The sequence below is a fragment of the Macaca nemestrina genome, chromosome 1, assembly GCF_043159975.1.
Source record: "Macaca nemestrina isolate mMacNem1 chromosome 1, mMacNem.hap1, whole genome shotgun sequence".
NCBI classification, from domain to species: Eukaryota; Metazoa; Chordata; class Mammalia; order Primates; family Cercopithecidae; genus Macaca; species Macaca nemestrina.
This window is the reverse complement of record NC_092125.1, coordinates 8,386,641-8,407,314: the sequence shown is the minus strand read 5'-3', so window position 1 is coordinate 8,407,314 and position 20,674 is coordinate 8,386,641. Positions and strand designations below refer to the sequence as shown.

Genomic DNA, 20,674 nt, shown 5'->3' with positions numbered 1-20,674 from the left:
TTTGTTTAAAAAGTTATATTTTCTGGCCTGGTGTGGTAGCTCACATGTGTAATCTCAGCACTTTGGGAGGCCACGGCAGGCAGATCACCTGAGGTCAGGAGTTTGAGATCAACCTGGCCAATGTGGTGAAACACTGTCTCTAGTAAAAATGTAAGAATTAGCTGGGCGTGGTGGCGAACACCTGTAATCCCAGCTACTCCTTTAGGCTGAGGACAAGAATCGCTTGAAAACAGGAGGAAGAGATTGCAGTGAGGTGATGCCACTGCTCTCCAGCCTGGGAGACAGGAGACTCTGTCTCAAAAAAAGTTATATTTTCCATTTCTATATTTATATTCTATGTTCTATAATTATAGAGTTAATGAAAATTTAAGATTTTTTTCTAGTTAAACATAAAGCTATTCTGTACCTCAATCTTCCTCAGAAATATGACAAAATAGTTGAAATACTTTATTTTTTTTTCACTCTCATCTTACCTTCTAACTTCCAAGTTTATTTCCCAGCTCATAACTAATGATACTCAATTTTGTAATAATTTTTAATAATGATACACATTAAGATTCACTAATATTTGTTTACTAATTTCTTTTCTTACCATTAATTCTTCACACACACACACACACTTTATTTTGACATGGGGTCTGACTCTGTTGCCCAGGCTGGAGTGCAGCGGCGTGATCTCAGCTCACTGCAGCATTCACTTCCAGGTCTCCAGCGATTCTCCCACCTCAGCCATCCCAGTAGCTGAGAGTAGAGGTGCGCACCACCGTGCCTGGCTAATTTTTGTATTTTTGGTAGAGACGGGGTTTTATCATGTTGGCCAGGCTGGTCTCAAACTCTGAGCTCAAAGAGATCTGCCTGCCTCTGCCTCCCAAAGTGCTGTGATTACAGGTGTGAGCCACCATGCCTGGCTACCACATATTAATTCATTCTTTAGACCTCTTTTTTTTTCTCTTGATAGAATCCATTCTAAGTTGTTCTGTCAATGCAACTCTGTTTAAAACATGGCCTGTATGAAGTTGTCAGGAATCTGCCCCAACACTTGGATGATTCTTCAGCTGGATATAAAATTCTAAAATCAGAGTAACCGTGTACTGACTTCCAACAGTCCACATTTCCAAAGGTACATGAAATCTCAATCAGATTTATGTTTTTTTGTGTGTGTTCTCTAATAACTTTCCGGATCTTTTCTCTATTCTGTACCCTTAATTTGAGAAGTTTCATTCTGTGTAGGTGTGAACCTAAAATATTTTTCCTGCTTCTTCTTGTTTTAATTTCCATTCTTTATCACTTTAAGAATTTTAAAGATACTTATCCTGGGATACTTTTCAGGTTGACTTCGTCTATTTCCTTTGGTGTAAACGCTTCCATTCGCTGTTATTCATAATGTTTATCTTCTTAAACATTTTTAGGATTCTTGTTTTGTGAGCTCACATTCTGTACATTTCTCCTGTGGTTGTCTTTCATGGAAAGTCGCAGCCTGTTTCCCACATCCACGCCAGGATGCATTTGGACGGTTATGCTCAGAAAATGCTCCTGCATAGTGATCTATTTCCTCCCCTGTGTCTGCTAATGGCGCGACCTCACTCACCTTCATGTACAGGGGATGATACCAGAAACCATGGCCACTGCAAACCATGGCCACCGTAGTTCCTTAGTGGCCTTGGGAATGGTGCAAGGCTGTCCAGTTAGTCTCTGTTTACAGGAGTACTGTGTTTCCACCCTGAGCTCCAGGAAGATAGTGTTTATTGGGACTGCATTCAAAGAGATCTAAGAGATCCTGGCTCTGGCTCCTGAACTTTCTGCTTGGGATCCATGCCGTTCTCCCAGGCGAAGTGATTTTAGTCTTTAACAATTACCAAATACCCCTTTGGTTATGTTCTTGTTAGAAAATAGTCACTTTTCTTCTTTTCCTAAGGAACTATGTGTTTGCTAGTCTTGAAATTTTAGAAATCATTCCCATTTGGAGAGTGGAGGGTTTAGAATATGTTTCATCTGCCTTTATAATTATATATATTTTTGTTTTATTATTATTATTATTTTATAGAGATGAGGTCTCACTATGTTGCCCAGGCTGGTCTCGAACTCCTGAGTTCAAGCAGTCTTCCCACTTTGGCCTCCCTGAGTGTTAACATTACAGGTGTGAGCCACCACACCTGGTCTGCCTTTATAAATATTATTATATAATGTCTTTAGCCTAGACGAAGCTGAAATTCTTTCCAGTGAATCTTGTGCTGTGGCTATTGAGGTTTACTGTGGAAAAAAAAGCAGAAAGACTTGCTCCTGTGCCTGAATACTGAAGAGGATTGCAAAAGCCAAAGGCAGGAAGAAGTTTAGGGGATAGGATGGAGAATGCGCATAGCAAATTGCTCCTGAACTTAGTCCTGTAATAAGTTTGCAGGGCAGAAGATGCCAGGGCAGGTAAACTAGGATAGGAACTGCTATCCTAGTTTATATGGAGTGGAGTGATTTAGTTTGTGTGGAGTGATATGGTAACTAGGTATATGAATACATTCCTCATAGCAACATCACTCCACACAGCCAATTCAAACTCTCTGGCCTGAAGGCAACAATTCTGAGTATATTCTCTATTCCCTGAATTCAGTCTTCCTCAGTCTGTGGATTGCAACCTCACCTACCAAATGTCCGCTACCACTTGAGTGGGACCATCACCAGCCTGGATTTGAGAGCTCACCTGGCAATTTCTCCAGCCATTATATCATGGAATCAATAGGTTACAGGGTCTCCAAGACCTCCCATGCCAAAGACTGAATGCAGTCTTTCTATGGGGTTATGAGTACCCCTTCCCTGTGTAGTCCAGGAGACGGCTGGAAACTTGGTGTGTGCATGGGTGCAGAGGGTGGGGAGAGAAGTTCCCATACTTGTAGGACAAAAATACTTTTGGAGCCAGAGGAAAATACCTTTGGACACCCTGGACTGGGAAAGATGGGATGATTCCATCCCTGCTACATTATCACTCTCTGTCATCTACTCTCTTCTTCACCTCCAGCTCATAACGGCTGGGTTCCCATAGGATTTTCCATTGTACACACCTTAGTCTGTTTTGTGTTGCTATAACTGAATGCACGAGACTGGGTTATTTACAAAGACAAGACACTTACTTCTTACAGTTTTGTAGGTTAGGAAGTCCAAGGTTGAGGGGCTGCATCTGATGGGGGCCTTCTTGCTGGTGGGGACTCTGTCCTAAGGCAGCTCAGGGTGTCACATGTCAAGAGGACAAGAAAATGCCAAACTGGCTTTTATAACAGATACACTCCTGTGATAACCCATTAGTCTACTAATCCACGAATAGGTTCTTCCATTCATGACAGAAGAGCAAATGTAACCCAATCACCTCTTAAATACCGAATCTTCAACATGACTCTTGGAGGAGGCAAACATTCACACCATAGCATGAGGCTGTAGATTTCTTCAAAACAACCTCTGCCTTTGTTTTCTAGAAGTGGAGTTTCCAGAACCCACTTATTCAAGGATGCTGTCTCCTTGACTTAGCCCAGTATCACCTTTTGGTCACCTTTTTCGTCCTGGTGCTTTATGGACTCTATCTGATTGGTTTGCAGCCCACTACCATATCTGACTCTGCTCTAGGTGTTTCCTGTGATCTCTGGGATCCTGATCCACACCACTCAGTTTTGGCCTCCTAAACTTCATCTCTGACCCCACCCCAGCTAGGAGGGATGTGTGGATATTTCTTTTATCTTTCTGCATTGATGACCTTTTGGAGAAAAAGGAAGCAGGTAAGACAAACATTGCTTTATCCATTATGTATCAAGAATTGTGCTTGATAATTTACATTATCTTTACCCTTTCAACCAATACTGGAGAAAGATGATATTAACCTTTAAAAGATATCAAACATGCTCGGCTTTATTTCCCAACAATTGTGAAATGATTAAGGTCCTATAACCTGATTAAGATATCAAGATTTATTAATCAAATTTTTAAAACAAAATTTGCATTTTATTTAGATTGAAATGAATTATACAAAGTTTATTTTCCTCACCAAAAATAACTGCAATATTTTCCACGTTTTTCTAGATAAGCCAAAACACTTCTATTTGTAGGTTTTCTGGGTTTTGCTTATAAATCAAGATGAGGCAGTAGGTAAGAGTCATGAAAAAAGACAAAAAAAAAAAAAAAAAGATAAATGAGTTGTCAGTATCCATAGCCTCTGATTCTGTCTTAACCATGAAACAGAAGTGTTCAACTTGTATTTACTAAAAAGCTTAGGAAGATGTAGGCTCCACAAAGGAATGTAAACAGTAATAACTAGATGTGGAACAACAGCAGGTTCTTCCATTCAACCTTTAACTGTCATTTGTTCCTTTAAGTTCATTTGTGAAAGACAAAAATCTACCCTGGAATCCTTGCTTGGCAAGCTCACAAGCTTCTCTTTCTCTGGTAATTTATTGTAACTGTCCAGTATAGATTTTTAACATACTTAAAACTCCTATTAGTCAAAGGTCAATTGCGGGCTTCAACACTTTATAAAATGTATTCCTTCCTCCCACACTTCTTCAAAATATGTTTCTTCAAAGAATTGGTAACTCAACACCTGAGCAGAGATCCACAGTGATAATAAATGCTATGTCTAAAATGACTTCAACAATTGCAGAGTGCCACCCGCAGAGATCATGCGGAAGTGAAAGATGGCACTTTCAATGTACTCTTCTGGAAGAACAGACAGGTCTTCAAAGCATGAGGGTTCAAACGGGCCGTTTAAACAGGTAGATTATCAATGGCTAATGTATTCAATGGAGGCCTATAGGCAAAGATATTAAGTAATTAAGACCTACATACACTTTAAGGCTTTTCTTCCAAATATCAAATACAAGAAAGACTATTTTTGAAAGTCTCTTAGGTATTTTCCATGGTTTCTAAATCATCTGTGGGAAACTCTGACTTACTTTTATAGAGTTTAATATATGTGTCCACCCAGGAGAATGGCGTGAACCCGGGAGGCGGAGCTTGCAGGGAGCCGAGATCACGCCACTTCACTCCAGCCTGGGCAACAGAGCGAGACTCCATCAAAAACAAACAAACAAAAAACCAAAAACGTGTCCACCAATAAATCCAGGTCATATTTTATATCAAAATTTATGTTAATCTAAGCCAAGTTACTTGACCTTTGGTCTGTCAAAGTATTCCTGAAGTACGCTTTAAGATGCTTTCATCCATTTTCATACTGCTCATTCTCAACCTTCATCACAGGAGGAATACACGGGACCTTTGGCAATAGGTCATTTAGCATACACATTAGGAAAGAACTTGATGTCAGGCAGGTGGAGGGCTTCATAAATGGTGGACAGAGCTCTGTGTCTTTCCCCGTTTCCATTTGATTCTCCAACAATGAAGCTCGGCTGAGAGCATGTCGGGATTGGGTAAGTCATTTCTATACATGTCAGCCTGGTGTTCCTCTGACGTATTGAATTGGAGGTGTCCCATGACTGAGGGTACCAGAGATAAGCATTTAAGAGCTCTGAGGTGCTGTTCTGAGATCACATCTTTAAGTTCCTGAATAATGTGCTCCACTGTTAGGACACTTAGGATTTCTTTTCTTTTCTTTTTTTTTTTTTTTTTGAGACGGAGTCTCGCTCTGTCGCCCAGGCTGGAGTGCAGTGGCTGGATCTCAGCTCACTGCAAGCTCTGCCTCCCGGGTTCACGCCATTCTCCTGCCTCAGCCTCCCGAGTAGCTGGGACTACAGGCGCCCGCCACCTCACCTGGCTAGTTTTTTGTATTTTTTAGTAGAGACAGGGTTTCACCGTGTTAGCCAGGATGGTCTCCATCTCCTGACCTCGTGATCCGCCCGTCTCGGCCTCCCAAAGTGCTGGGATTACAGGCTTGAGCCACCGCGCCCAGCCAGGATTTCTTTATAGTAACTCTCAGAGGTTAGCTGAGATTTCAAGTTACTCTGGTAAGCTCTGCAAAATTTCCCAGGGAGTTTCACTTGAATATCAAGTTTGGTTGCCAAATTTGTGACTTCCTCAAACCAAAATTCCTGACAAACTTCAATATTCTCCATCACTTCACTGAGTGAATGCAGTACTGCAGTCAAGCTATCGGCTGCAAAGAAGACATCAAAGGTTTGCCCCTGGAGATTTTTCCCAAAGGCTCTTGTAAAAGATAGGGTATTTTTAAGAACAACAATAGTAACAATGAAATCAAAATCTGTTACTGCACTGTAGAGTACAAATGCTCGGCCAGCTACACAGTTATTCCATCTAATATTTGTGTCACTATTTATACCATCTAAACATAAAACAAATGCTTGCAGAAGTTCCACTAAAATTTCAAAAACATCATGCCTGCCTGTCCACGAGAATGGCAGAGTTCCTTCAGTTCTTTATCCCTTTCTTTACTGTTCTGAAAAAAGAACAGAAATTACATTGTCAAATTCTAAAAGCAGTTGTGGTGATTGATGGAAAAAAAGAACAAACTCCCTCAATTGTACCTAACACAACAGATACTCCCATAACAGATACTGATTTTATCAATCACATATTTAAGACACAGGAAGAGCAGAGTGGGTAGATAGCTTGGGGATATATCTCTAAAAGTCTAGAAGGAACAACTTCCATTTTGGAAGAAAATTCAGTAGACACAACGTAAGCTTGGCCATGACAATACTCCATATTTAATCCCCACTTCTCAGCTATCGTAGTGTGAAATTTCACAGCCAAAATTTCTGCATCAGCTTCATAAGGCAGGAAGCCTGCAAATTACCCTCTTATTTTATGAGACTCATCAACAAACCTCAACGAGACTCATCAACAAACCTCACCGACACAGGTAGATGTCCTTCCCCTACCATGTCCATTACATCATCAGTGATAATGGAAAAGAAATGTGAGTCTCTCACTTCCCTTAGAGTTTATTCCCGAATACAGCTCTCACAGATCTCTACATCTGCCTCTGCTGTGTTTTTTAAACAAAACAACGTGTTAACTGCTCTTGTCTCAAAGCGCTTTCTCAGGACCCCTTGACCACAATTTATCCAGCACTCCAGCACTGCGTGAACGTTATCTGGAGCAAAGAGACCTTCTGGGATTTCATCGGCCTCATGTCCATCCAGAGGTATGTTTTGCTTTTCCATCAGAATCAAGATTTCAAACAGAGATTTTAGGTATCCTTTGTTTTCCTTCTCTTCAAGGGTTAGAGGTAAAATGTCCTCATCTGGCCCTTCACCCCCTTCTTTACTGGGGTTTTGAGCATTGCTGTTGTTGATTTCTTTATGTTTTTGTTCCTGTTCAGAAGGTTCATCAACAATTCTTTTATTCATTTTCTAGGTAGGTTGTTCAAATGACTGGTAAGAGCAAATATTGTTGGTATTGCATTATCTCATATAACTGTCCTATAAGGACTAGTTCTACAGACCCTAGACGTCTCAAAATGTTGGACCCCTCACCGGTCATGTTTATTTAGCTGATCAGGTGTTTCATCTTCTAAGTCTGCTCTCCTACAATTCACCCACTTCTGGCATCTGGTCGGGTCCCTCGGCAACCTGAAGAAGGCCAGGTCTGACTGCGTGCTCTTCCGCGTGCAGTTCGGCGGCGCGCAGAAGTTCTGCATGGTCGCCAGCCCGCCCGCCAGCCTGCCTGCCCAGCCCTTCCCTCCGTCGGGGCCGAGGAGAGCAGGCTTGCCGGCCATCGGGGCCGGGGAGGGCAGCCAGGACGGCCACCTGGCCGGGGAGAGCAAGCAGGTCAACCCTCCGGGCCCGGGAGGGGCGCCAGGCTAAGCCTCGAGGAGGGGCGCCGTGGTCAGAGGCCGGGCTGAGAACGCTGCTCTACAGCGCTCTGAGCGGCCGGGAGGGCTTACTGCTGCCATCGCCGTCTCTGGTGCATCATCCTACCCGCCCGGGACGCTGCCGCCTCCTTCCCTCAATGCCTGTTAATCAATTTTTAAATCAAGAAGTATTCATGTCTACCCAGCCTCTAATGACCTTTTTGAAAATGAAGTGGTAAACACATTACACATTTCAGCTCCAAAAACTCCTCAAAATATCTAAGGGCATCGGCAAGTTTTTCTTCTAATCTGATTTTTAAATGGAAGCATCTTATGTTTGATACATCATTTGATGTCTTTTAAAAAATGAGTGCTAGAGCACAACATTTTCAACAAAAAGTACACATGTATGGTTGTACAATAAAATGTATAAGATACCTATTTGTGTGTGTGTGTGTAATACATGAATATAGTTCCTCTCTATTCTTTATGTTCTTTAAATTCTTCATTATTATGCACTATTTCTTAAAATGGCTTAGGGGATGGATTGGTAGCTTTGGCTGTTTCCTGCTGACGTTTTAGAGGGTTACTAAAATGTGCAAAGAGGTAGTCACAGACCACAGTAAAACAACTAAATATTCAACGTGCTCTTTCAAATGTGTATTTAAGGACACAGAATCTTCTGTGTGGAGACAATCCGTGCATGCAACTAGACTAAATTCGTGCTAGCAGCCAAGACTTGCCTCTCTCAGTAGACCAGAATTATTCATAAACCATCATGTAAAGAGAAGTGAGCAGCCAACCAGGAGAACTAAGGGCACAGCTGTGAGTCCTGAGTAGCAAGATCAAGTCTCACACTGCTCATTACGAAGAGGAAGGGTTTCTGCCTTCGTTTATTTTCGGACACAGCTTAGATAAGGTTGCTGGCCATATTCCTGTTATTTTGATTCAAGCAGAAAATCCTGTGCAGATCCACGGAACACATTATTGTAACATCGCTCAGAGGAGAATTGGGTCAACGCAATTTAGAGGATGAAAATAGCTCTGCAGTGTGAGTGTAGAAACTCTGGTTTATTGGAGGATAACTTTTTTGATGGTCTCAAAGTTAAAAAATTTAAAACTTAAAAACAATTTTATTAAATAGAAACTTAAGGGATTTTTATTCTATGCCTTATAGATCAAATGGTTTTAGCATGGGGTGGGAGGCAGATGCCAAGGGCTTACTGGAGCGAACTGCAAGGAACTCCAGCACTTTTCTGTGCTTCTCCTGAAGCATCTGACAAACCTCAACGAGACTGAAGCAAGCTGTGTATCTGAGTCTTGTCTAGGCCACATTAAATGGAGTTATTAGGCTTGAGTAACTTGAGTAACTTTTTAAATTAGGAATTCTTGACTTGGGGATACTTGCCTGAGGGTTTCTCTTTTCTGCTGGTTTTTTTTTTTTTTCTATGATTAAAAATGCCAAGAAGGGCAAATTTTTCCATGATTTGGAATTACCAGGAAGGACGGACCTCTAAGGACTGATGGCTTGTGAAAGACAACCATTGAAACAACCAATTGTATTTGTGCAAGGCTTATTGTTTAAACACCATACTCTTCTTATAGGATTATTGTTTCCCTTAAAAGAATGTTTCTACTAACTAGAGTTTTAATCTAACTTCAGCGCTGTCTGTCCAAGACTGTCCTGAATTGAGTGATTTTAAGGGATACGGTCTATCAATTTAATTTACTTGCATTTTATGGATTCTTCTTCTTTTTAAACATGAGCATATAATTAAATATCTCCTATACTGTTTACAGTGTTTAGATTATAGCTTATATATAAATTTCTCCTATCAAGTCTCTTCCATTATGTGAGTTTTATTAAATAACCAACAGACTCCACTGCTGATTTATCATGAATGATAGTAAATTTTTTCAGAATTTAAATTTATCTATAGTAAGTAACAGGCATTAATAACTTGGTTTCTTTTTTAAATAACCAGAGTCTGCAATGCCTTGGTTTATGCAAAAGCAGACAAGTCAGGCCCATCTCCTGGCTGGGTAACCTTTTTTTGCCACTGATCCAGCCCTTAAAGTGAGTCATGTTGTTTACTTGGGGTCCATGGATGAGCTACAGAGATTAGTCTGTGAATGTCCTAAAATACAGTACAACTGTGAGTTTCTGTGAACTTTCACATACTTTTTATCAAAAGAAATTTGTGGTATAATGGATAGGTGGGCAGTATAGTGTGCCCTGCAATCAGACTGCCTGGGTTTATATGATGATGGGGTTTGTGAGTTCTATTCCACAATATTGAATATTTTAAGCTGAAGAAATTTGAGAAATGGCAGGTTCAGGAGGGACTCTCTGACCTTCCCTTGAAGCAGGTCATAAGACCCTCCTGTGAGAGATGCTGTCTTTATATCCAGAGAAATGGAGCATTCTTCTCCCTGAAGATGGAGGGGTGCTGAAGAGAATCTGAATGAACAGGACTTGCTGAGTTTCTCCCAGTTTACTGCCCTTAGGGCCTATCTCTCTGCCCTATCACATTTTCCCACGACTCTTCATCAAACCTAGTATAAAGAAACACTCAGGTTTAATCATTTTTTTAAGGTATTCATTTCTTAATGAAGCCTCCCATGTCACATAATACTTTTTTTTTTTTTTTTTGAGACCGAGTTTCACTCTTGTAGCGCAGGCTGGAATGCAATGGCACAATCTCAGCTCACTGCAATCTCCGCCTCCTGGGTTCAAGCGATTCTCATGCCTCCGCCTCCGAAGTAGCTAGGATTACAGGTGCCCGCTAATCATGCCCAGCTAATCTTTGGATTTTTAGTAGAGACGGGGGTTTCACCATGTTGGCCAGGCTGGCCTTGAACTCCCGACCTCAGATGATCCACCTGCCTCGGCCTCCCAAAGTGCTGGGATTACAGGCGTGAGCCACCGCACCTGGCACGTAATACTTCTATTACGTAAATTTGTATGCTTCTCTGTTGTTAATCTGTCTTTTGTTACAGAGCCACAGCTAAGCTCCTAGAAGGGTAGAAGCAAAGATTTTTATCCTTCCGTATGATCCCAATCCACTACTTAGCTCGGTGACTTCAAACAAGTTACTTAACCTCTCTCTGCTTCAGCGTTCTCAAAATTGCAGAAATGGTCTTACAGGACTGCTGCGATGATTAAATGCGAGAATTCTGATGGCATGGAAAACTCTTAATGAAGTGGCAGGCACTTAGTAAGCATCACTAAATTTTACTAATTACATCACACAGTCAGCCCTCCATATCCACAGGTTCCATAGCTTTAGATTTAAGCAACCTTGGATGGAAAATATTTGAAAAAAGTCAAAAATAAAAATAATAATTCAACAATTAAAGTTATATTAATTAAAAATACAGTACAACAACTATACAGCATTACATTGTATTAGATATTATAATAATCTAGAGATTATTTAGTATGTGGGAGGATTTACATAGGTTATATGCAAACACCACACCATTTTATATTAGTGACTTGAGCATCTGTGGATTTTGGTGTCTGAGGAGGTCCAGGAACCAATTTCCCAGGGATGCCAAGAGGTGAATGTATTCTCAAAATAATCTGTAACCTCCAAAAAGTTAAGAGGCACTGACCTATGATATTTTTAGAATTGTGTTTTAAAGAACAAATCAGTACCTGATTTAATAAGTCACACTTAAGCCTAATTCGAACAGAAATATTAGTTTGCAAAATGCACAGATACATATTCATCATGAGGCAGAAAGGCCTTTTAAATAGCTTTGAAAATGTGGAAAGTCAATTTGTGTTGTTCTTCCATGGGAGAAAAAGAATCTACCAAGTCCCAGGTGAGCCTCCAAAAAAAACTTCCATCTGCCCTTGGCTTCTGTACTATCCAAGCGTGTCTTGAAACCCTGAAATAAATTTCAAGGTGACAACCTAAATTTAACTCTGCAGTTGTGGGTTTGTGGATTTCTCAGCATTTTCTTTTTTAGTTAGCATAGAAGTCAAAAGTTACAAAAGCAATGAGATTCTGCATCTTTTAATGAAAGATAAAACAACAATATAAACATACACAAATTTACAGAGAAGGGAACAACTTTAATACATTTGGAGTAAAAGGTGTTTCTTCTTTAAATATGGTATAAAAATAAATGCAAGAAACATTAACGGAGAATGTACAGACAACAGACAAAGACAGGAGTTTCTTTCCGACTGTGGATACATTGGTGAAATGAAACTTTCTGTGCGAATTTACTGTTTAATAAATGTGAAGCCGTATGTATACTTATTGATATATACTTTTTTCTTTTACAGTTCTTCCAGTTTTTGACTGACTGAATTTTCAGTGAACTGTGTGTCTAGCTGAAGCTTTGAGAGAGAGAGAGAGAGAGAAGGAAAAAAAGAAAAGGTTTTACTTCACTTGAACTTGTTAAAAAGGAAAAGACACAGATCCAGGGTAAGTAGAGGGAGAAAGAAAGCAGACAACAGTTTGGAATGGAGGCATTGAGATGGAAGAGTCCACTGGAGATGGAATGTACACACACAAATAACAATTTAGGTCCTTTGCTCATGCAACATCTTGTTCTAATGTCCTCTGCTCCAGATCACAACAGCGAGCTACAAAGTATGTGCAGTGACTCCAGTCTGCATTCATGCTACAAGATGATCCGTTTAGTAAGACTGAACAAGGCTTGTTAACCTCTTGGACGTGAGAGATTTCCCCTGAGAAAATATATAAAACAAGAAAAAAGAAAGAAAATCAAGTATGATCACTGAAAACCTGCTTGGTAGTAGCAACTATTTACTGTAGCTGATTTGTGTGCAAGGGTCAAAACTGAACCCTTTAAGTCCATCTTAGTTCAAACTTCATGACCAACCTGCCTTCCCCGCTCCCTCCCTCCACTGACACGTCAAACAAAACTATCCTCCCTCCCTCCACCCTCCTACCCCTCCCAAATCCTTCCTCCCCACTGCAAACAGACTGATGGTTTCACAGCACAGATCAGCAAATCATAAAACATATCCATAAATGTTCCATCAAGGCTTAGCAATGAAGCAACATCTAGGTTCCCAACTGATTATAAACATGTTACAACAAATCTTAGTAAGCTGCTCTGAAAGATAATAATGTGAGTGCATTCTTGTTCAATGGCTGAAATTAATGTCACATTTATAAATATCTAGAAATGTAGAGGATATGATTGAATCAAACAAAATGCAGTTTTTGAGGGTGTGATTCATGAAACTCAAGATTGAGTGTGTCCCCTACCTTACATAATAATGGAGAAAAAGGTGAAAATTACACATCTGAAGATAAAAGTCTATTTGTTCCCTGTTTCCAGCTGTTGACGTCTTCCTATCCTTTCCTGACTTCTTCCAACCCTAATCCAAGAAAAAATCTGATCTATTCTGATTCCACATATACGATTACGTAAAGCACATACGTAGGTTTTAGAAATCTCATAAGTCAACATTGTTGCTGTTAATTACAAGTACTCTAGAGAGAGAAGAAATCTGAGGCCGGGCACAGTGGCTCACGCCTGTAAGCCCAGCACTTTGGGAGGCTGAGGTAGGCAGATCATCTGAGGTCAGGAGTTTGAAACCAGCCTGCCCAACATGGCAAAACTCCCTCTCTACTAAAAGTACAAAAATAAGTCGGGTGTGGTGGCGGGCACCTGTAATCGCAGCTACTCAGGATGCTGAAGCAGGAGAATCACTTGAACCCAGGAGGTGGAGGTTGCAATGAGCCGAGATCGCACCACTATACTCCAGCCTGGGTGACAAGAGCGAAACTATCTCCAAAAAAAAAAAAAAAAATTTGAAGTATTTGATCAGAATACAAAACTGGTGGTTCTCATTTCATGTCTTATTTTATATGTTCTATTAAAAAATTATGTGGGCCAGTTATTTAATGAATTTTTGTACATCTCAAGATAAAATAATAAGTAAAAATAAAAAATTGGAAACATATATTTTAGTAATAAATTACAGTCATAGCAATAGTCTTGATTTGCTACCTAATGTGGCTCCGTTTTAGAAAGGGGTTGGCGGTGATGGGAGATACATCATCACTCATGGTCATTGCCTTAGTCTGTTTGGGCTGCTATAACAGAAAACCATAGACTAAATGGCTTATAAACAACAGAAATTTATTTCTTATAGGCCTGGGAAGTCCAAGATCTAGACACTTATAGATTGTTTGTCTAGTGAGGGCCTTCTCCTTGGTTTATCAGTGGTGCATTCTTGTTGTGCCCTCAGATAATGGAAGAAGGAAATAAGCTCCCTGGGCTTATCTGATAAAGGCTCCTGCTCATAAGGGCTTCACCTTCATGATCTAATTACCTTCCAAAGGCCCTGTCTCCTAATACCGTCACCCTTGAGATTAGGATTTAACATGTGAACTTGAGTGGGGAGGGAACAGAAATATTCAGTTCATAGCAGCCACATTTTTGGAAAAAGACAGTATGTTTAAGAAAAGATTAATAATTCCATAATCAACCTTTCTTTACACACCACATAATTACTGATAAGGGGCCTTTGCTGATATGAACAGCAGCAATGAAAATCATGCACCATTTTCTCTTAGTTTTTTCTTAATTGGGAAAAGGGTCCACAACTTAGCTTTCAGCAACTGAGAGGGAAGATATTAAAGTGGTTTTTGTTTTGTTTTGTTTTGTTTTGAGACGGAGTCTCACTCTGTTGTCAGTCTGAAGTGCAGTGGCTAAATCTCGGCTCACTGCAACCTCCGCCTCCCGGATTCAAGCGATTCTCCTGCCTCAGCCTGCGGAGTAGCTGTGACTACAGGCACCCGCCACCACACCCAGCTAATTTTTTGTATTTTTAGTAGAGATAGGGTTTCACCATGTTGGCCAGGATGGTCTCAATCTCCTGACCTTGTGATCCGCCCGCCTCAGCCTCCCAAAGTGCTGGGATTATAGGCATGAGTCACCGCGCCTGGCTAATATCAAAATTTAATGTTGGTATTTTCCACTAGGCTTCTGTTTATTCACTTTATGGGAGAAACAACAATAAAAGAGAAAACAGTTTATTAACAAGAGACCCTGCTTTATAAATAAAATATGCATTCCTGCCTGCTCTGGTCTGAATGTCTGTCCCCCTCAAAGCTCACGTGTTCAAAGCCTACTCTCCTATGTGATGCTATTAGGAGGTGGGGGCTTTGGGAAGTGACCAGGTATGAGGGTGAAGCTGTCATTAATGGAATTAGTGCTATTTATGTCTGTCTGTGTGTCTGTGTGTGTGTGTGTGTGTGTGTGTGTGTGTGTGTGTGAGACAGTCTCACTCTATTGCCCAGGCTGGAGTGCAATGGTGCAGTCTCGGGTCCCTGCAATCTCCGCCTCCAAAGGCCCCAGTCACTGGGTTCAAGCGATTCTCCTGCCTCAGCCTCCTGAGTAGCTGGGATTACAGGCATAAGCCACTACGCCTGACTAATTTTGTATTTTTAGTAGAGCCGGATTTCGCCATTTTGGCCAGCCTGGTCCCAAACCCCTGACCTCAGGTGATCCACCCGCCTCGGCCTCCCAAAGTGCTGGGATTACAGGCATGAGCCACTGCGTCCGGCCTAGTGCTCTTATAAAAGAGGCCCCAGGAAGCTTGTTTGCCCCTCCCACCAGGTGAGGACACAGTGGGAAGATGGCTGTCTATGAATCAGGAAGGGGGCCCTCATCGGACACTGAACCTGCCAGCGTCTTGATCTTGGACTTCTCAGCTTCTAGAACTGTGAGAGATAAATTTATTTTGTTTATAAGCTACCCACCCAGTTTATGGCATTTTGTTATAGCTGGCTATAACGGACTGAAATGCTGCCTCCACTTCCATGCCTATTTCCTCATCCGTAAAATGAGGATAATAATAGTACTTACTTTCAAATCTTGTTCTGAAGACTGATACACGTAAATTGCTTAAAACTATTTATGGATCATTTTGTTCACTCAGTTTATGTTGGCTATTACCTTATACTATCATTATAATAATTAATACTATCATTATATGCTGTCTTCATTAAGATATCCAAACCCAGAGTCACTATTCTGACACTGAGGAGGACAGAAAGTTGTAAATTAAAAGCTAAAATCATAAAATCATACTGCTTTTCCACCCCAATCCTGGGCAACAAGTTAATCAAATGATGTTGAAATAAAAAAGATTCAGTTCTTAAATACAACGCTATTTCCTGTGTTTACTACTGTAGTCTCTGTGCTATGAATAGAATTATATACACATGTGCATATATACCTATTCTGAGACTAAAAAATTTATCTTTAAAACGTGCTTACTTGGCTGGGCATGGTGGCTCATACCTGTAATTCCAGCACTTTGGGAGGCCGAGATGGTTGGATCACTTGAGGCCAGGAGTTCAAGACCAGCCTGGCCAACATGGTGAAACCCCATGTCTACTAAAAATACAAAAATCAGCTGGGTGTGGTGGGGCACACCTGTAGTCCCAACTACTTGGGAGGCTGAGGTGGGAGAATCATTTGAACCTGGGAGTTGGAGGTTGCAGTGAGCCGAGATAGGCCACTGCATTCCAGCCTGGGCTACAGAGTGAGACTCTGTCTCAAAAAAAAAAAAAAAAAAAAAAAAAAGTGCTTACTCTTTGTGGGATAAAGGAAGGTACACATCAGTACACGTTGGTTGAGGCACAACAATTAATTCTTATATAGTAGAAGACTGGGGGAAAGATGCTAATATAAAACTGTTTCTTTTAAAACTACAGATTAATGTGATTTGGTTCAAAATTCTGGGAAGAGGAGTGGGCCAGGTGCAGTGGCTGATGCCTATAATCCCAGCACTTTGGGAGGCCTAGGCAGTGGATCATGAGGTCAAGAGATTGAGACCATCCTGGCCAATATGGTGAAACCCCGTATCTACTAAAAATACAAAAATTAGCTGGGCATGGTGGTACACGCCTGTAATCCCAGCTACTAAGGAGGCTGAGGTAGGAGAATCGCTTGAATCTGGGAGGCAGAGGTTGCAGTGAGTCGAGATCGCACTACTGCACTCCAACCTGGGTGACAGAGCGAGACTGTCTCAAAAAAAAAAAAAAAAAAAAAAAGTGAAATAGTTACATTGAAATTGGAAGCCATTTGAAACTCAGATACAGTCATTTTTTTATTTGAACGATTAAATCTACTGTTGTCCTTATCAATTTATAAAGAAAAAAAATGTGGTTCTCTTTCTACAGTTTTGTTTTTATTTTTTCAAATATCCTCAAATCCTCAAAGCTACTAGTACGTGGCCTGATACGGACTTCATTAAAAATTGGATATGATACAAGTTAAGCGTGACAAGCACTTGTCCCAGGAAATAATTAAAAAACACTTTTTCATAGAAGCCCGTAGAGAAATATAGGCCCACAGTAAACCTGGGGCTTTGTGATATTAGCATAACAATGGGCAGAAATGAGAAAACATACAGGTGTATTTTAACAACAAAACTCTGTGTGGACCAGGCGAGGTGGCGCAGGCCTGTAATCCCAACACTATGGGAGGCCGAGGCCAGCGGGTCACCTGAGGTCAGGAGTTCGAGACCAGTCTGGCCAACATGGTGAAACCCCATCTCTACTAAAATACGAAAATTAGCTGGGCGTGGTGGCGGTCGCCTGTAATCCCAGCTACTCGGGAGGCTGAGGCAGGAGAATTGCTTGAACCCAGGAGGTAGAGGTTGCAGTGAGCCGAGATCACACCATTGCACTCCAGCCTGGGCAGTAGAGTGAGATTCCATCTCAAAAAAAAAAAAAAAAAAAAAAAGATCTTAAGTGCAGCACTGAGGTCAAAGCAGACAGCATGGATGCCCAATGAGCCATCTGGATTGGAAGATTTAGATCACTTGGATCTATTTGCAAACCATATGCAAATCCTGCCTTATTCACATACTAGAAAGGAAAATACATAAGCCCTATTCTAGTGCACAAAGAAACTATTGTGTCTACACTTCTGGTTGCTCACTCTATTGCAATGTATTAAGTTAAAAAGAACACGGATCACTTCCAGGGAAGTATACATGGTACGATATTTGCATGTCAGCCGTTTTGGAACAATCAATTTCAGTGTAGTTCCTCGGATGCTGTATGGAACCAGCCCCTGCCAATGATCTTTTCCCAATTTTTCCAAATTGAAGAACCTGAGAAATGGTTTTACAAAATTATTTTTAAAATTTTTGAGACAGGGTCTTGCTCTATCACCCAAATCAGGGTGCAGTGGTGTGACCATGACTTACTGCAGCTTCGACCTCCCAGGCTCAAGCGACCTCCTGCCTCAGCCTCCCAAGTAGCTGAGACCACAGGTGTGCACCACCATGCCTTGCTGATTTTTTATTTTTAGTAGAGATGAGGTCTCATTATGTCGTCCAGTCTGATCTCAAACTCCTGGTCTCAAGTGATCCTCCCAGCTCAGTCTCCCAAAGTGCTTGGATTACAGGTATGAGACACTGTGCCTGACCAAATCTGAGAAATTTTTATATCTAAGTTTTAAAGTCTTAATTCCATAAATTAAAAGGGCTAACAAACCCTATCAATAGCATTTTTAAAAAACCAAATTGCTTACAATAATTCAATAATTTTATGTGAATAATACTTATTTTTAACCCCATGATTACATATGTGTTATGTGATTTACACTCTTCCTGTCAGATTCTAAAGGAAACAGATTATAGTGGAAACAGAAATCTATAGAGAAAGACAAATATACTTAGAACATAACAAAAACTCAAGATCTTATGACATTTTGTAACATCTAGTTAATGGTGATATGCTAGAAAAAGAAGCATATAATCAGTTTTGGGACAAAATAAACCTGGGACTTCAGCTGGCACGTAGGTGAATAGACAGCATCATCCTAGTCTATAATATGATAATTACATAAACAAAGAGAGTTCTCTAGTGTGTCACAATAAAACTTCCCCTCCACTAAACCAATTCCTTTCTGTCCTAAATGGTTTGGAGAGATTTTGTTATAATTAGGGACAACACCCTCAAAACAAAAATAACAACCTATGTATTTGTCCTTAACTTTTCCAAGTGAACTATCAAAGGTACAAATTTTAACTGACTTTTAAAACACCATCCTTGGCCTGGGCGCAGTGGCTCATGCTTGTAAACCTAGTACCTTGGGAGACTGAGATGGGTGGATCACTTGCGGTCAGGAGTTTGAGACCAGCATGGACAACATGGAAAAACCATGTATCTACTCAAAAAAAAAAAAAAAAAAAAAAAAAGCAGGGCATGGTGGTGCATGCCTGTAATTCCAGCTAACCAGAAGGCTGAGATAGGAGAATTGCTTGAATCCAGGAGACAGAGGTTGCAGTGAGCCGAGATTGCGTGCCACCCCACTCCAGTCTGGGTGACAGAGCGAGACTCTGTCTCAAAAAAAAAAAAAATCATTCTTAGTCTTAAAGTAGTAACAGAAAGTTGATGATAAGGAGCCCTGAGTCAGTAGGAATTGATGAAGGCCAGGCTCTTAGCTACAGCCTGACAGCCTGGGGCATTAGGGAGACGGAAGCAACTTTCTACATTCCTCTCCTGCAATCCAAGGAAGTAGAGAGAAGCTATGCCTGCTTGAGTTACTAAGCCCACTTATTTTATTGCTGTCATAAAAACACAAAGTATGGCCAGGCGTGGTGGCTCATGCCTGTAATCTCAGCACTTTGGGAGGCCGAGGCAGTGGATCATCTGAGGTCAGGAGTTCAAGACCAGTCTGGCCAACATAGTGAAACCCTGTTTCTACTAAAAAAATATATATATCACAAAATTAGGCAAGCGTCGTGGCAGGTGCCTGTAGTCCCAGCTACTCGGGAGGCTGAGGCAAGATAATCACTTGAACCTGGGAGGTGGAGGTTGCAGTGAGCTGAGATCACGCCATTGCACTCCAGCCTGGGCTACGAGAGTGAAACTCTGTCTAGAAGAAAAAACAAAAAACAAAACAAAACAAAAAAACACAGTAGTCTTTTTTTTTTTTGAGACGGAGTCTCGCTCTGCTGCCCAGGCTGGAGTGCAGTGGCGCGATCTCAGCTCATTGCAAGCTGCGCCTCCCGGGTTCCTGCCATTCTCCTGCCTCAGCCTCCCGAGTAGCTGGGACTGCAGGCGCCGCCACCTCGCCCGGCTAATTTTTTGTATGTTTAGGAGAGACGGGGTTTCACCGTGTTAGCCAGGATGGTCTCGATCTCCTGACCTCGTGATCCTCCCACCTTGGCCTCCCAAAGTGCTGGGATTACAGGCGTGAGCCACCGCGCCCGGCCCACAGTAGTCTTTTCTAGTCTACAGGACACTGAAGAGATTGAGCAGAAATAAAGGGGCAGAGTTTTAGAAGGTGGCTATGAAACAGCTTACAGAGAAGAGTAGAAAGTTATCAACATCTTTTAGATTTTTTTTTTGAGGCCAGGCGCAGTGGCTCACGTCTGTAATCCCAGCACTTTGGGAGGCCGAGGCGGGCGGATCACGAGGGAGATCGAGACCATCCTGGCTAACACGGTGAAACCGCGTCTCTACTAAAAACACAAAAAAACTAGCCGGGTGAGGTGGCGGCGCCTGTAGCCCCAGCTACACGGGAGGCTGAGGCAGGAGAATGGCGTGAACCCGGGAGGTGGAGTTTGCAGTGAGCCGAGATCGCGCCACCGCACTCCAGCCTGGGCGACAGAGCGAAACTCTGTCTCCAAAAAAAAAAAAAAAAAAGATTTTTTTGGAAAAAAATGTAACCTCCATTTTCGCTATCCTTTTACAATTCCTGCTTGTTTGTCTCCAGCCATTGCCTCCGAGTGTCTCCCATATGTTGCTGTAGACTCGGACGTATATTCTTGAGTGCTTTGTAGGCTGCAGAGACTATGGAGAGGAACTGGGAGTAAGAAAGGTAAAAATCTTGTCATTGCCTTTCCACTGGTTTATGTGATCCAACTGTCTCACCAGATGCTCAACCCCACAGCTCTGTTAATAAAAA

General features: G+C 41.4%; 1 protein-coding gene and 1 pseudogene across 6 annotated transcripts in view; both read right to left on the bottom strand.

The window, feature by feature from the left end:
• Positions 1 to 3,180: 3,180 nt before the first annotated feature.
• LOC112425348 (52 kDa repressor of the inhibitor of the protein kinase-like) lies at positions 3,181 to 8,162 on the bottom strand (annotated as a pseudogene).
• Positions 8,163 to 11,750: 3,588 nt separating this feature from the next.
• LOC105474645 (regulator of G protein signaling 7) overlaps positions 11,751 to 20,674 on the bottom strand; it is a 569,035-nt gene continuing 560,111 nt past the window's right edge. For all 6 annotated transcript variants that reach the window (XM_011729459.3, XM_011729461.3, XM_071073718.1 and 3 more), the window contains one exon: positions 11,751 to 12,449. Coding sequence is in view for 2 of the 6 variants with exons in the window: in XM_011729461.3 (XP_011727763.1) it covers positions 12,399 to 12,449 (51 nt within the window). In the remaining 4 variants the exon portion in view is untranslated. The remainder of the gene's footprint in view (positions 12,450 to 20,674) is intronic.